The following is an 18,402-nucleotide window of genomic DNA, read 5'->3' on the forward strand; positions in this document are numbered from 1 at the left end:
CCCCCTTTTTGATGCCCCCTGCCACGTTACTCCTTTCATCCTTTACAATCCCTTTTATTACAATTTCCATCTTTCCTTCTATTCGATAATCTTTATCTCTCTTCAAATTTAAATACTGTCTCATACACCACCTACTTCCTATCTCCTATTGTAGTGATCTTGTGTCTCCAATATTAACACCCTAGCTAGAATACAACGAAACATCGTATAATCTTTTAAATACAAGGGATATATTTAGAAGATTATATATTGTCTACACATCATCATCATCATATCAGCCGATAGACGCCTACTCCGAGGCATACGCCTCCCCCAAAGATCTTCACAATGACCGGTGTCGCACTGTCCACATACAGCTACTCCTCCCGATCTCAACTATGTCAACGTTATACTTAGGGGAAGCCTACCGCCTCGTGGTCACTATTCAAGGACCTTCACTCGTTTTTCTCGATCTTTCAAGCCGAGCTCCTCGCAATTTTGAAAGCCTGCTCGTGGGCCAGTTCAACACACCCGAACACATACACAATTATTCACACGGACTCACAATCGGCCATCGCCGCAATACAGTATAGAAGCAACACCCACCCCATCGTCACACAAATTTACACTCTGATACAGGCATTCGCATCAGCTATGTTACACATTACCTGGGTCAAAAGCCACACAGGCGGCGTCGGTAACGAGGCAGCCGACTTGGCAGCAAAGAGCGCTGCCGCAATGCACTCTCCACCGGCTTATGTCTACTTCCCAATGAGTTTCGTGAAGAGCGCATTCCGCGCTGAACACAACCGCATTTGGCAGGCTAGATACGAGAGCTCGGCTCCGGGTCGACGTACCATAGGACTCCTTTTGAAACTCACCGATATAAACAAACTGCGAAAACTCATCAAGACATCTTTCCATCTGACACAACTACTAAGCGGGCAAGGGTACTGCAAGTAGTACCTGCACTGTTTTAAAATAATCGATAATGAGACTTGCCCATGTGACGACTCCACAGTACAGATTTTTCATCACTTACTCGGACACTGCTTCCGATTCGAATCCAAAAGACGTAACCTCGTGACCTTATGTGAAAACCTTAATATTCCTTCGTTCAACTTACCGGAGTTTTTCAAGAAAAAATCTACTGCAGACATTTAATGGTCTGTAGCGCTTGGACAGCGACTTGAAATAAAATAATGTACCAACTAATATATTATTAAGTAAAACTTCCAAATTGTATTGTTAATATGTATAAAATGTAGCTGTATTTACGCATAAGAAAAAATTGTGTGACAAAAATTCTATAAAATCATAAAACACTGTCGTGTCTGACGTATTATATTGGCTAATTGTTAATAACTAATTGGTAAAAACTCCATACTCTAAAGACACACATATATATATACACATTATTACATAAATTTTGCTTTGTTTTTTAAAATTTCAAAGTGCATAATTTGATAGTGTATAAAGTCAGATGGAGCGGGTTACAATCATACCATTATCAAATTAGGCAAAATGTTATGTTTATTTAAATTTAATTGTAAGATTTTTTAACTGTGAGATTATTTCGTTGATCTGAAATGGCCGTTCTCACATATTTAACATAGATGATATTAGCTATATCTAAATATTACTGTATATAACATGTCAAATAACTGTACGAGTAGACGGTATTGATTGGGAGACTGCAGTGGACCGATTTAGCTTGGTAGGTAGACGCTTTACCCTCACTAGAGCTGCATGTTACTTGCCTCCGAACACACGATATCTTAAGCAACGTTCCCATGCGATAAATTTCACACGGATTGATTTCCGAACTCGTGAATTTAGAATATCTTATCTATTTACTGTACATTACGAGACAGGAATAGTAAACGAATAATTTAAAATAGAATAGAATTATTACGAACAAAAGATAAGATAGAATTGTTAAATAAGAAAAATAAATCTTAGTCAAGTGATACAAGTCAGTAGATATCTCTTGTGTGTATGTCTTGTGTGAGATTCTTTAATTGTTCAATCAGAAATATTTATGAAAGAAAAGGACCAATATTTAGCCACTTCCGCACATGCAGTGTTAGTCGTGCAATGAAATGCACCGCCCGCCAGCCCGCTGATAAATGCTAGCTGAAAAACTGATAAGCATTTATCAGTATACAGTACAGTATACCACTGCATGTGCGGAAGTGGCTAAATATTGGTCCTTTTCTTACTTAGGATGGACTTCCGCGAGGTGACACCTGATTCCATTAAATAAAAAAGAAATATTTATAGATGTCTATTTGTAATTTAATCATCGTCGTCATTATTTCAGCCACAGGACATCTGATGGCTGGTATGATAATGCTGGAGATAAGACTTTCTTCTAAATTTCCAATATGACCGGTTCCAAGGTCGTCTGACTGAACACCTTTAGAGCTTCATCTTCGACCAGGCGAGTTGGTGGTCAAAGGTGGACTAAATAAAAAATATAAATCTACATAAGATAATTACGATATAGATATTATATAAAACGATAATTATTGTATAATTTTGTAACTTTTATTTTATTTGTCTAACACATTTATATATCTGTTAAGTTCGCCTTTGAAATTGGAAATCCAATGTACATTTCTAGTAAAATACGGGGTAATTTTAATATACACATCTTATTAACTACTACATACAATATATATATATATATATATATATATATATATATATATATATATATACATGTATGTTTATATTACGATCAACCGTTATTAGTGACCTCACTAATAATTCTCCTTTGTTACAGATACATTGACATGACAGTGCCGGTGAATTCGTTTACCCAGCTGCGAAGGAAAAGCGTTTGATGATAGGATGTAGAGGACTGGTGCCAAGGAGCTGATGTGACCATGAGCTTTCGACGGGGGTCGTACAAGAGCTTCACTATCAGCATCATACAGATTGTTACTATCATCTGTCAAGGTAAGAGCAAGTCATCGATTCCGCCCATAAAAGCCTACTGCGAGGCATATGCCTTTCCCAAAGACGTCTACGGCGGAATATACCATAATCATACATTTGACTAGCCGGTTGGCGATCTCAGTATTTTAATATGGTATGCAGAGAACTCTGCTGCCCATACTCTGAAAACTTGTTTACTTGCAGCAAGAATTTTTTTTAATCAATGCAGTGTTATTTATTTAACATCGAACCGCGACCTATAGTCACAAGACTATGTTCTCTACTGCTTGTTGATCGAAAGTAATGAAAGAAAAAACTATAAAGTCGTAAATTTAACTTGAATAATTCATTGTATCCATGACAGATTTTTAATTTTAATTTAAAGAATTCGCGCTGAAAGTAACATTTTCAAATTAAGAACTCTCTTGGTGTCTAAAATCGCAAGCCAGATGCTTCCTCTTACGTGTGATCACGTTTATCTTCAATCCTTTTTTTTAGAGATTCGATGTGGTCTGATCGTTCTACAATGTTGTATAAAGTAAACTTCTAATGTCGTGTCACCTATGAAGGAACACTAACAGAACCACTATTTCTACGGTTATATTTGAATGTACTTTTAACTTATGTGTGTACTGCTGGTGTATCTAAATAAATAAAACGTACCATATATTTCTTTATTAAATCTTTATGTACGCAATTTAAACTTTGAGGGTAGAAGGAAAATTCGTAAGGGTATTACGTCTATCCGCTGTTCTCGTTACAGACGAAACATTGATTTCTCATCAGGCTACGAAGCGATGAACATCACAAATAAAACTGTTTATGGGCTAACTAACTTTTCGAAATTACAAGAAAACTTTTCAAATAAAACGAGCCTCAAAGGGGAGAAGGCTTAATGAAGACAATATTTTGAAGGTTTTCGAACTTAGCGTAATGAAATTTCGCTTCACACATCTCGCGGCGTTCGAACAACCTCCGTCTGTCGTTCGCGGTGGAAGTCGATTCAAAGTGTAGCTTAAGCAGAGTGCTTTAACTTAAAGTAATTCCATTTTTAAGTTTTGATTACTCTAGATTAATATACAATGAAAACAATTGATTTCTCGTTCAATAGTCTTGAATTACATCGAAGTAAGTCAAAGATCGATTAACAATATAAAAAAATAAACATTCTAAATATTTAAAAAAGTGGCTTTATAAACACCGCAGTAGCATAAAAGGTTAAAGCAAATTAATATAGCCTATAAAGAGAATAAAGTCCACCTAGTGGGAAAAATGTATAGCTTATTTGTTTTCAATTAATGTCAGGTACATCGTAACAAAAAAAAAATTATCGGTACTTATAAATGACATAATAATAATACTTAAATTATTGCTTACTATCTGTGCCTGTAAGGTGGGGGGGGGGTCAGGGTACGATCTTGGTGGGAATGGCTATACGTGTGAATAGCATTACCTATAAAATGCCAAGAAATCATCTGCCTTGTTAGTGGCGGAACACTTAGTTTAAAGCAGAGCCCTGGCCAGTTCGAGTCACCTCAGGTCCTCGTCGTCTTTCCTGGGAACTGCTGCACCACCGCCGCCACCTTGAGGTGCAGCTGAGCTAAGAATGCAGGACAAGAGACGAATCTTCTGCGCCTTAAAACAGAAATAACTCACTAGTGAGGCAACCCGATATAAAACCGAGCATGCCCACAGGCCCCAAGGTGGCATCCCCACCAGCAGACCAGGGTATAGTAGGTTTATCACTCGCTTACCCGAAACCAAACGATTGAAGAAACTGAAATAGTACATAACCAGACCGATCCCTCGAGATGGCGACGTACTGTGGACGCCCTATGCCCTATCTTGGGGACATAGAAATAAATGAATGATATGTTCATCTAGACATTGTACTGCCAGATGTCATTGGCCTGACGACTAGAAAAAAAAATTCAAAAATTTCAGAGAGTTTACTTCATTTACAGTGATTGCAAATAGGTAAAAAGCTTTGAAGCCTGTTACAGGCAAATGAACTTTACATTTAAAAGCTTTTAGACTTGTGAACTATAATGCTTTATATTTACGAGTGTAAATATGTTCATTATATTATTTTATCATCACTTATTTACGTCATTACCGCTTTTGTAGTGTTATTAAAAAAGATTTAACATTTTGATTTAAAAATAATATGAACATGTTTTCGAACTGTTGCAATAACTCATGTAGCAATATGTTTTATTCTTTAAATTCAGTCATTAATAATTTCATTCAGCATCAATAAATAAGCAGAACTAAATGCAATTAGAGCCAAGCGTACGCATGGAATAATATGATGGATACAAAATAAATATCGTATTAATTTCGGCGCAGAATGCCCGCGAGTCGATGTCACAGAAAAGCTCGGTTTCGCAGCGTTTAAATAACCTTCATATTTACTTTTCGCATAAAATTGTTCCGCCACGAAAATGGCTCACTTTTGATCAGCCAGTTTGTAACCGTGCTTAACAATATAAATGTTACTTTGTGTTTTAAAGTAAAAACATGTATTTTTTATATAAATTAATGGAACTGATTTCTCGTTTGTTCTTGATTTACACGTCAATTTGAACATGTGACAACGTCAAGAATTATGACTTTAACAAGGAAAATCGTTCACCTTGTGCTACTTTGTGTTTGCCAATTCAGAAGCTGACGGTTCCAGCAGTCATCTGTTTGGCAATATGTGGCTTGTCCATTGTCACTGCAACTTTTCAATCCGCTGGGTTTTGACTGTTAGTTTCGTCTGTAAAATCTGGAGCATAGCTTTCTCAATAGCTTGTGGTATCCCCTTTAAAATTAGTGTCAAGTTTAGTTTCATCAAGTGGCCGAGGCGCAAGCGGTTTCTGGCGCGAACTAAGAATGACATCACGTCGCCTGACCGCTGCGCTGTGAGTTACATGTCCAGTACTGGACATAGATCTCCCACAGGAACTTCCAATTTCTATTGGAAGTAGTCTGTATAAACCGTGACACGACCAACGCACCAACTTGTAAGTGAATGAGAGGAAGTCATATGTTTCTTTAGTTTGAATCTGATCTTAATGCTGCCGCAAATCGTTAAATTATTTAAAGTTAGTTATTATTTAAAGTGAAAATAAATGGGACAATCTTGAGGGAACGATAGTAAATAAAAAATAAATTACATCATTTATGAATATTGTAATTATTATGTAAAATATCTAATACAAGTTTCTCTTCGGTTGTTTTTTATTTCAATCTTTCATTTCACGGCTCATTAGTCATTAAAAATTGTAAATAGGATCTCAGAACTCCGAAATAACTTTGGGCGATATCAATTCACCGCGAAGCAACAATGGTCGGTGTACTTTGAATGGTTCTTTGGAGAAATTTCTTCGTCGATTTACCGAAAAAAATGAAGTCGGACATTAAAAAATATGAACAACATTTTAATACAAACTTCGCGTTGTAGCCGCGGGCGGCTTTGAAATGAATCACGGAGTAATTAATTCGTTTTCACGTAATTTGTTTGTACATAATAATGATCCGATTTTTATATTTTTGTAGCAAATCACAAAAGCAGTATTAACCAATATATACTGTCCTTGAGATGTTAGCAAAGAAATATTCGTCTATTTTTCCTTCTGCAATCTTTTAAAGGTTATACCATTGATATCAATACAATTTTTGTTGTACAGAAAACTGTTTATTTATGCTTTTTTAAATAATAAAAAAGAAAAAAATTATAAAGAGGTACAAGAGGCGGTCTTATCGCTCGAGGTGATCTCTACCAGACAAAGGAGAGAGCAGTTCAAGGTATACATACATATATTTCTATACATACATATATACAAAAATACTTACATATATATATACATATATACACATAAACATATATATATATTTACGTGGAAAAGACATTACATAAATACGAATAAATAACAAATGCTACACAATATTCTATTTTAGAGACCAAGGAAGTGCTCTTTTACCATTTTTTAAATGCTGGCAGCGATTTAGCGAATCTTATTGGTCTTAATTTATTAAAAAGAACTTTTAACAGGACTTTTTTTGATCGTCAACTTTTTTTACACTATTTTAATTTTGACACTACACTGCTTCGCAATGTTAAGCTTGTGGAGAAGAAACAAGAAGTAACTCCGCAAAAAATATTTTAAAGGTTTAACAACACACGCACATATATACTTTACTAAATATAAATGAAATCAAAATAATCAAGCGACATGATTGCTAAGGAATATTTAACCCTGAACCCAGTGGATGATGAGCGTTTTTAAACCCGCATCTGCCTATATACCGTAACCTTGATTTATGAGAAATTCTTTGGTACAGGGTGCTTCTCTGTTTCGAGATATTCTCCACAGAGTAAGGACGCCTGCTGAGAGTGTGCACCACCTCCTTGGACCAATATTTTTCCTTTAAATACATTCTTGAATTTAATTATTTTTAATATATTACAAATTGGAATAACTTTATTATGAAGTCGACGTAACTCCGGTTAGATAACAATTACCGTCCTGTTATACGTTTCGAAAAAAAAGTTGAAGTCAGACGTCTGGTATCATTAACAAAGGTATCCTTTACAAAGCGGCCCATTACTTAGCGACTTAATCCCGACTTCGCGAACTTGCTTAATAAAGCTCGCCCGCCCGACCGCCCGCCCGCCCAAAGCCGCGAACACTCGCTAACTTTCGATTTGACGCTCGATTTGAGATATTAATCTGCGTCTTGAGCGCGAGACACGACGTCTTTGTCTGAGTCGCGGCGTGCGCTGAGCGCCTGCTCCTTTAGCTCTCCCCCGCTCTGCTCCTCGGAGTAAACACTTTGCGATCGACAGCTTCCAAACCTAGGTGTAATGTGTCTGAGAATTCTATGTACCTCTTAACATAATACATAGGAAAGAGTGACCGCGTTGTGTTCCGACGACATATTTACTGTGATCAAAAAGTAAGACGACTTTCTTTATAAAATGTAAATTCTATATTATTTTTCAATTCCATCCCCTTCAAAATAACCATTCCGATCCGATAAAACATACTTTTTCCAATGCTTTTTACAGTTTTCAAAACAGTATTTTTCCAGTATAGCCTTCGAGACCTTCAAATCGGTCTTTATCTCCTCAACCGAGTCAAAACGGCGTCCCCGTATTAGCCTTTTGAATTTTCTGAACAGCCAGAAGTTGCACGGATCCAAATTAAGCGATACAGCGATTTGCGATACGACATAGCTCGAGCTTTTGAGTGATTTTGTAACTTGACGTATTTGAGACAAAAAACATCTTTAGAAACAGTTGGTCTGAGACAAATGATATTCCAACTTTAGATAAATGAACACTTGGGAAATGTCATAGACACCATACCACACCTACCAACCTGGGTAAAAATACTTTTTTCTAATGCCTAGGATTTTAAATGATAGTTTCACTACTTTTTGGTCATAAAGTAGTCAAGACAACGTAAAACTTGCAATAGTGATTTTTTTTATGGAAGACCTATGCCTTGCAGTGGGAGTCTATGGATGTTGATGACCACATTGTAAAATCGCTTCCTCGTCATCACCTTTTCAGTCGTTGGGAGCAGCCTGAATCCAGCATCTTTCGAAGACGTAATAACATAGTCCCTTATACACGCGCAAATCTGTAGTCTCTACTCTAGAACCTTAAGAGTTAAGCTTACCCAGTATTACTTCCACTTGCCCATCTGGAACTCCGGGTTCGATGTCAAAGTAAAATCCCAAGCACAACCTTCTATATGCCCTGTTGAGCGCCTTCAAGCTGACTTTCAACTGAAAGAAAAACAACAACAATCCAGATTGTCTGTCTAAAAAGAACGAATATTTCGTTGAATAAATAAACCTTTTGCAAGTTGAGGACCTTTTACTGGTATTTTATAACAGACCAATAGGTCTCTCTTCGAATTTCAGTGTATTTAAATAAGAAATGGAAATATCTCGAACAAAAACCTTACTGGCCGGTTCTGTGATAACAATAACTTTATTGAAGAGAAAACGAAAAAAATATACCGCTCTTTAGTTTCAGATGTTTAATGAATAAATGTTAATATTTTAATTAAATCGTTGTTCTTAATTCGAACAATCATTTAATGGTCTTCGGAAAATAATTTATTAACTTTCCTATCTTAAAATTTATTTCCTTATTTTCCTCCCCTATGTATTGTATTCCTCACTACTGAAAATCATGACTATTTTTGGAAAATTTGTCACGTACAATTTTATGTCACCTGGACCAGTCTACAACAGTGCGTTACTTCAGCTTATGTGGTATTGAGGTTGAAGCGTGGTATCATATCATGGTTTAGATCTGATCCGAGCCGTGCATGCGTCTGTGACCATGTGGCCTCGTTCCATGAACTTTTCCTGTGACCAGAAGTTATTCCAATTTATTTCTTTCTTTTTATCAACTATATGAAAAGCGTTTGACTTCTATCGTACCTCGTGTTAAGCGATTTGACGGTTGATGCTTGCCTAGAAGATACCTATTCACTCTTGACTGAAGACTCCCAAGTTATAGCTAGCTTGTTACGTACCTTGGCTGTTGCATTATAAAAGCAGTATCAAAATACTTATTGCACATATTAAGGGATGTCGTAAAGCCAAACACAGAGTCAAACTCTGTGTTTGGCACTAATCGGTATAACATAACTCCTGAAGATGCCCCGTGGAGGGACGAAACACGTCTTTAGTGATTAAACGGTGGTGGTGGTGGGTAATTCGCATTGTTTGCCGCATGCGCAATTATCAGCGGGCTGGCGGGCGGTGCACTTTGTTGCATGACTACCACTGCATGTGCGGAAGTGGCTAAATATTGGTCCTTTTCTTACTCATGTAACGCCGAAGCACACTCTCCAAAATGAAGTTTGTAGAATACCAATAAACTGGCAACTTTTCGCCGATGTTCTAAACTCTGAAGCTTAGCGTTCACCAAACCATCGTTACCAATAAGCCCCTGGGCTCGTCTCTGTATGGAGCCCAAAGACTTAGAGATGGCACTTCACTGATCCGTCCCACAAATAGTTACTGTATTGTTCACATGATCGAACTAGTGCAGCATACATGAGCTATCCTGGTGGAAAATACCGCTCAATCTTCTCCAGAATGCCCATTTTGAAAGCTAATTTTGCTTTGGAGAAAACTATCCAAAAATTCGTACACATCGAAATAATGTTAATGACGTCACAGTGCTGACGTCACTATTTTTAGACTCTCTATCTGACTCTATTTCTATGACATTTAAAATTATTTATTACATCGTAATCTACATCATACAATTTACATGTCGACTACGCGCTACTTGTCTTTCTTCTCTCTCCATACGACGTTTGCCTGTAAGTAATTGCTATGCTATTGCGAATGATAACACCGTCTGTATTTGATTTATGTTATTATAATTGATTTTCTTTCTCATATATTTATATGTGAAATAAATATTATTAAATAGATTTAATAATGTAATACAAAATTAAACCTTAAAATATTACATTAAAACATTACACGAATGTGCTCTGAGATAAGATATACGTTTGAACTAGTTCAACCAGTTGTAAATGCACGAAATGTAGCTTCATCACCAAAATTATTCGAAGCCTACCGTGACTATATTGCTGTCTGAAAAAAAATATTCCACAAAAATTGTTATTTCCACATGAAATCATTATTAACACGTTCCAAGCCACGGAAATTTTTGAAAATTTTTGAAAATATTCCATTCAAGCCGCATAAGGGCGTATACGAATCACACTTTAAAAAATAAAAAGTAATTTAAGACGTTTGCTTTACACTTTATCAATACTGCAAAACTATAATCAGCGAGAAAAAGTAAGTTATAAATTTTAATATTAGTTATCTATATTCGACCCTACAATTCATTTGTTTAAAATCCTTTGTTTTTCAATGACAACTGCAAATGGCCTGAACTGAAAAGTGCAGCGGGGGTTTTATACGCCCCACATGGCAAGGAATGTTTTAAGGAGTTCTGTACTCTAATTATAAATTTAATTTTTAAATTTCATTTTTGAACTGGCCACTTCTAAAAAAAATAATATCGGATTATAAAAAAACAACCTCATTAGATATAAAATAAAATGAAAAAACAGTTGATTTGACATTAGAAATTTTCGATTTATAAATAATGATTTCTGAATTACTTTCAATAAACACTATTTGCCTGTTCGTTGCATTATACCTACTGTGATTCCCCTAGAACTAATTGTAAGAAGCGTATAACTTTTGACCAAGTTAATGGTGTAAGCATATTTTGACAACAACGTCCGCACCGAGCGTTTCTTAAGATATTGTTAAGCTATATTATATTGCGACACCAGTAGAGACCAAAATAACGCAAGTCATGTTGCCAACGATAGCGTCACTCTCCCACTAAGACGGTATGAGCCAATACCTTTATCTTACAATGCTCCATAGTTAATATTCTAAATAATTCGACATAAGACTTGAACAAAGAAATTTGGACTCTCTAGTGGAAAGATTAACGTTGTTTTTTCTTCACCTCTAATTGTTCAATTGTTTTCAGTACTGACGGAAGAGCCACGATTCGCTGAGCCAATACCCAACGTAACGGTGGCGCTGGGCAGAGATGCCAGCCTGCCCTGCGTCGTCGAACACCTGGGCACTTATAAGGTAAGCCAACTTCTGCCAGAGGACTTCGATACGACTTCGAAAGCTAGTTAAGTAAAAAGATAAGGGAGGAACCAATCGCCTCACTAATGGGAGTCTGTAATAGGATAGTGAGGGATGTCACAAAAATAAATAAAACAAAAACAGTTCGGGTGAATGACCAATTAACATGAGGTAGATTAGAATTAAATTGTTATCTCTGCTAAATAGTAATAAATAGCGTATTATAAAGAGGACGAAAATATAAAATATCATAAACAGATGCACTAATATAATAATTCTGTGATATTTGAGGAACGAGGCGAATGAATGAACGGAAATTAGTATGAAAAAGAATGAAACAAAAATTGTGGATATAAATAAGAGGAAAGAATGATCTTGATAGGAATGACAGAAGAGCATAAGAATAAAAAGATGTGAAAAAAAAATAAAAGGTGAATAAAAACTCTGTCCCAAATAAGATAGGAGTACGAGAGGTCTCTAATAGCGTGGACCATTATATAAAAAAGGCAACTTGTGCTGACTGCAAATAAGGCATAGGTCTTCCCCAACCATAACCACGATTAAATGTGTTATGCTGCCTGTATTCAGCAATTACTCTTGACTATGTCGTCGATAATGGGGGGCATGTCTACGCGACCTCTATCGGCGCGTGGTCGCGACAGCTGTCGGTTGGGACAAACGTGTTCTTCCAGCTACGTCTTTGATCCTGATTTCAATAAGGATCTTATCATTTCTGATTAAATCTCGCAATGAGGCTCCGAACACAGCTCTCTTCACTACTCTCTTCACATGTTGATTAAATAAAACTGACCTCTAAGCTAATTTGTTATACATTTGTGACACTGAGAGTCTTATATCAAAGCTAAAATTAAAAATAGCTTACAATTCAAAAAAAGAACTCTGTAATAATCTTTTCTAGTATTCATTTTTCTGTTTTTTTTTTTAATTATTTTCAGAGAATGGCAGCGACTTTAAAATTATGTGTCAACGTCATTACGTCGCGTAAATAAGTTTATTATTAGATTTATTTTCCTATTCAAAAAACTTTCAATGTCACCTCTCTTATAAGCCGTGATATAAAACTAAATTTTAACGGATTATATCCTATGTAGTCCTGTCCTTAGCTATGTGAGATGTAAAACATTGGAAATTTTGAAAACATAAAAATAAAAAATAAACAAGAATTTTTTTTGTGTAAAAGTCACATAATTATTATCTATTTATGCGGTTAGTACATTTCCATCTATTATTAATTTGCCTACAATTGTATTTAGACCCATATGGAATGAATTACCAGAACCAATAAGATGCGCTTAATCGCTGTCAGCATTTAAAAAGATGGTAAAAGAGCATTTCCTTGGCTTCTTAAATAAGATACTGTGTAGCATTTGTTGTTTATTCGTATTTAGATTAAACATTTTTCACGTATATATGTATATATATGTGTGTGTATACTCTCCTTCATATCTCTCGCCTCCATCCAAAGGTTGTCTGGTAGAGATCGCATTGAGCGATAAGATCGCCTCTTGTACCTCTATATAAAATATATACACTGTAATAAAATCGATGACTGCACCGACCGACGATCGAAGGCGGGCAATATCCACGAATGGCGTAGAACCTCAATCTAAAAGAAGAGTATATGAACTTGTTAATGCTTATAATGCTGTCAGAAAGCACTAGGTACAAGCTGCTTCTTTTACAAGCTCTTCTTAGCTTTTTCTTCTTATTTGAAATCCAAAGGAGGGGTCCTAATACCAGCAATGGACATCCGACGACTAAAATAAGTTGATATTAAATGCCGAGAGATGTTGCTCTGCCCTAGCTATGTTGTATTTATGATTTTCGCAACAATCTTCTCCAACTCCACATATCTAATGCATGTATAACTTTTTGTTCTCCTTCTAGTACCATTCAATCCGAATATTCGAGAACAAAAAAGGAATCGGTCGTCAAAAAATATGTGAACACTTCCTTATCCCCGCTCCAAAGCTACGTGTGATATTTTCGGATATTTACGAGTTTTTTTTTCTCCGCTTTTATACGTAGGTCGCAGTGCGAACTATTTATCGTCGATGGATGTGTCGCGACAAATTATATCGCCTTTTACGGTTTCGTTTATGTTATCTTACGTTATTCTCTATATCGGTTATTCGATACGAAAATTTTCGTATTAAATAATACATTTCATTGTTGTAATATTGTAATACTAATATATTAAATATCAGAGTAACAGACTGAGTAATGTATTTTTATATATATAACATCAGTTTATCGATATCACGAATATATTTAATGGAATCAGGCGTTACCTCGCGGAAGTCCATCCTAAGTAAGAAAATGACCAATATTTAGCCACTTCCGCACATGCAGTGGTAGTCGTGCAATAAAATGCACCGCCCTCCAGCCCGCTGATAAATGCGTATGCGGCAAACAATGCGAATCACACAACCGCCACCGCCAAATTACTCAACACGTGTTTCACCCCTCCACGGGGCATCTTCAGGAGATATGTCACACCGATTAGTGCCAAACACAGAGTCAATCTCAGCGCATTTATCAGCGGGCTGGCGAGCAGTGCACTTTGTTGCACGACTACCACTGCATGTGCGGAAGTGGCTAAATATTGGTCCTTTTCTTACTTAATCACGGATATAATTTTGTTAGATAACCTTCCAATACCAGTTTCAATAATAATTTCTCCAAGATCCAAACGAATATTTTCAAAATCTTTTCAATCGCTTCAAAGGTTGTATATAAGAAAGCACGGAATACGATAGGACCGATAATTGTACATCTCTTTCTATTTTATTAGTCAATGCACAACAGTATTGTAGCTGTTACACTTGAAGCTGCATATGTCATCGCCCATACACTAATCCGCTAGCTGTAGGTGCTGCCATCTAGGATATACATACCCTGTGAGACCGAAATACATACTCGATTTTCCGGACAACGCGACGATAGTGACAAGCCACGTGCATTGCACACCGTCGTCGTCGCCATTCGATAATCTAACAGTGAAAGTGATCCCGGCTCATAAATCATAAGAGACGCAAACCCTCGATCATAATAGATAGCATATCAGAAGTAGCTATATATTAGTCCCTTTCATAGTTACGATGATATCTAGGTCACGGACCCTTCCGCTCCGTGAACTCAGTACCGATGAAGCTGTAAAAGCCTTAGGGCTAACAGCATTAACATCTTCAGAAACAATAGAATAGACAATAGTTACGATGGACTTCCGCGAGGTAGCACTTGATTCTATTAGATATACTAGATAGAAGCATAGCTAGAGTTTTTCTGGTTCTTCTCCCAGCGCTAACGCTTTCGGACATGGTGGTACTAATACTAGTAAGCAATAGCAACGGGTCAGCCATTTCAGCCTTATTGGAAATCATCGTGTTATCGACGAGTTATAACCAAAGCCAAGGTCCACTCGTCGTCTTTGGGCCAAGACGGTAAAATAGTACTATCTACCGCAAACGACCCAGTCGAGGTACCCTCGTAAAGGCTCTTGTGTTTAATCACTCTATGTAACATATAAGAGCTCTACGGCCTTTCAATCCGACGAAATTTTAGTAAATCGAGCCAAGGCTCATCTGGAATCCGTCGAATTTCGCTACCTTAAAAGATGTCTTAGCTAGGTACCCTCTGCCTTCTGCCACCTCAAACACACAGAATCTGCAAAATCCATTTCAGCGGCAGTTATAGTTCGATCCAGGAAAGACTGACCCACGAGTCCCGATGATGCAGTTTACACAAAGAAACAATGAACGTCTTGTTGACAGACAAAGTATTTCAAGTAACGCCTAAAGTGCACCACGTTGAAAAACGTCACAGTAAGCTAGATATATGGCGTACACGACTATCGAAATAATTATGGCCATTTAATTCTGGTAATAGACAATTTATGGTGTTCCATATGGAACAGATATGTGGTTAACACCATAACTTCACTTCTTTCATTTCAGTTAGGATAGTAAATCCTCTCTTCTTCTAAAAATCTTTATATCTAAAATTAAAACTGAATATTGATGAATGTTTTTCTTTATCTCTACAGTAGAGTTTACATCGCATCTAGACGAATTAGGAATAGCGATAACAATTCAGCGGCAAGTTCTCGAGTGGGAGATATAATACAATTTTCTTATCTGCGAACACTCCTCTAATTCTCTCAGAACGCGCGAGTTGTTCAAAGCAATAAAAACAATTGTAAGACTAATAGAGTATACCTCCGAATTAACTCGAGATGGCTCTCGTGTTATTATATTCTCACTGAATTGAACGCGCGGAGCGATTTGGGAAAATAATTGTTTCTCCGAAATCCTCTCGACTGGGTCTCGTCTCAAGTGTTTTCTTTGTTCGAAGCGTGCCTTACACAGACAAGTCGACTTCAATGGTTTATACAAAACTATACGCTATATCGTATTACTGCCTCGTGGAAGAATGCGACAGCATTCCAGTAGTGACAGAAATAGTGAATAGTGATAATTTTTTCCATTGATAAATTTTAAAGTTCATAACAAACAGACAAATGCGTTAAAATTCGACAACTTTCAACACGACTTTTATTTTCAAAATATCTTTTTTCATAACTTTAAGTAAAAGAACTAAGCGATCTGGATTGATGACAACAGAACGGCAAACACAACGTAGGAGGTCCACCGAAAAGGTAAAGAAGAAGGTCAAAAGACGCTATATAAGCATTTTCCAGTTGGTCCTTCAGGAAATATATTAGGGAAGCCTATTTGTATTAATTGCTGAAAATACTACTGTACTGGATGCTTTTCGCTTCCGAAAATAATCTACAGGCAGTCCTATGTCCTGTAATGGACATTCTACGTCTAAAATAATGGTGATGATGATTAAATATATACATATAAAAACTTTGTGAACTGTGTAACAAAAATATTCAAATTTTTATTATATTGTAAAGCATTTGAATTGGCAATTATAAAATGAAAATGACATACGACAGATGTCATTTATGACCACGTGGATAAATAATGATTCTTTTATAATAATTGGTAATCACGTTTCATCCGCATGACCGATCTGTTTTGTTAATAACATTACGAATATGTTTTATGGCTGAAATTTATGTCATTTCGAATTAGCTGTGCATTAACATTCTTCTTCGATGGTAGACGTAAGGCATATTCTACCCCCAAAGATCGATGACCGGTCTGCCCGCTTTAAGCGACTTTCGGCGACCTTAACTATGTTGTTAACTTAGATGGGCATTCTCACGCTGCATCTACCGTTTCTTGGTCGTCGACAAGAAACCTTTCAGCCCCAACAGTTGCACGAGCTATGTGGGACGCAAACTGTCATTCAATACGAGCAAGAAAAGGACCAATATTTAGTTACTTCCGCACATACAGTGGTAGTCGTGCAACAAAATGCACCGCCCGCCAGCTGACAAATGCGCATGCGGCAAACAATGCAAATCACACCACCGCCACCGCCAAATTACTCAACACGTGTTTCACCCCTCCACGGGGCATCTTCAGGAGTTATGTTACACTGATTAGTGCCAAACACAGAGTCTCTGTGCATGTGCGGAAGTGGCTAAATATTGGTCCTTTTCTTACTTAGGATGGACTTCCGCGAGGTAACGCCTTATTCCATTAAATTAATACGAGCAATTATTCTCATCCCTAACCTTCTACGGATCTGTTCATTTCTGATCCAATCTCGCAGCTAAACTCCAAACATGGTTCTTTCAGTGCACTTTGGGTGACCTTGAGCCTTTTTATAAAGCCCACTAAAAGCGACCACGTATCGGATCCGCAAGTCATCACCGGCAATATAAACTGATCGAAGACAGTAGACGCCCATTGCAAATCCGAAACTACTAAATAAAAAATAAAGTTAATTATGTAAGATTGTATCTCGGGTAAGAAAAGGACCAATATTTAGCCACTTCCGCACATGCAGTGGTAGTCGTGCAACAAAGTGCACCGCCCGCCAGCCCACTGAGAAATGCGTTTGCGGCAAACAGTGCGAATCACACAACTACCACCGTTAAATCAAATCATGCATGTGCGGAAGTGGATAAATATTGGTCCTTTTCTTACTTAGGTTGGACTTCCGCAAGGTGGCGCCTGATTCCATTGTATCTCGGGAACGGAACCCGCGACATACGATTGCAAATTTCAGTCCTCTACCGCTAGACTACCACTGCTTCACATTTTCTCATAATAATAATATACTCGTATTACACATAACAAAATACTTTTGAATCGAATTTGGTATTCAACTTTATTCTATAAATATCGATCTTTTATTCGAACAAAAAGTATTGAGTTATTACTGGTTAAAAAGATTCCTGCGCCGCCCACGCGCCACGCAAGTAATGGCTCATCAAGAAAAGAGGGTCACCGGGGTCTTCTATACAATATAAAAATAAAAACTATTTTCTATTGTTATTATTAGCTATGATAGTAAAAGAATTTATTTTTACACGTCTATACGTTTTATTGTAGAAACCAATCTGCTATGTGTTGCCGATGATAAATTATGGATTTCATGGTACTTTGCAATGAGCACTGTAAGGAGATTTATGATCACCCAGAGAGCAGTTCAGAAGGCTATGCTCGGAAAACAAACATCCTTGGGGTGTACAACAGTGTCTACCAAGCGGTGGTAGCAATATCACATCACACGAACTCGTGCGTGTATTGCACGGACGAGACTCAAGATGCGATCGCAATGTTCATCGATGTTGCGAATACGGCAACCGCCGCACAGATACTAGCGCACAACCTGAGTATACCAATATGGAGTCGGGATTAGGAAGTGGTCACACTAACCGTATTTTTA

General features: G+C 37.0%; 1 protein-coding gene across 1 annotated transcript in view; it reads left to right on the forward strand.

Moving 5' to 3' along the window:
* The first annotated feature begins 633 nt into the window (after window positions 1–633).
* The window catches only part of LOC137931223 (neurotrimin-like), a 90,902-nt gene continuing 73,133 nt past the window's right edge, over window positions 634–18,402 (forward strand). Inside the window, exons 1-4 of the mRNA XM_068774633.1 lie at window positions 634–929; window positions 2,768–2,789; window positions 2,835–2,943; window positions 11,465–11,571. Coding sequence (XP_068630734.1) covers window positions 634–929; window positions 2,768–2,789; window positions 2,835–2,943; window positions 11,465–11,571 — 534 coding nt within the window. The remainder of the gene's footprint in view (window positions 930–2,767; window positions 2,790–2,834; window positions 2,944–11,464; window positions 11,572–18,402) is intronic.

Source organism: Battus philenor, unplaced genomic scaffold (genome assembly GCF_028537555.1).
Source record: "Battus philenor isolate CCGP_79_NKW_IND1 unplaced genomic scaffold, ilBatPhil1.0.hap1 SCAF_7, whole genome shotgun sequence".
In the NCBI taxonomy this organism is placed as follows: domain Eukaryota; kingdom Metazoa; phylum Arthropoda; class Insecta; order Lepidoptera; family Papilionidae; genus Battus; species Battus philenor.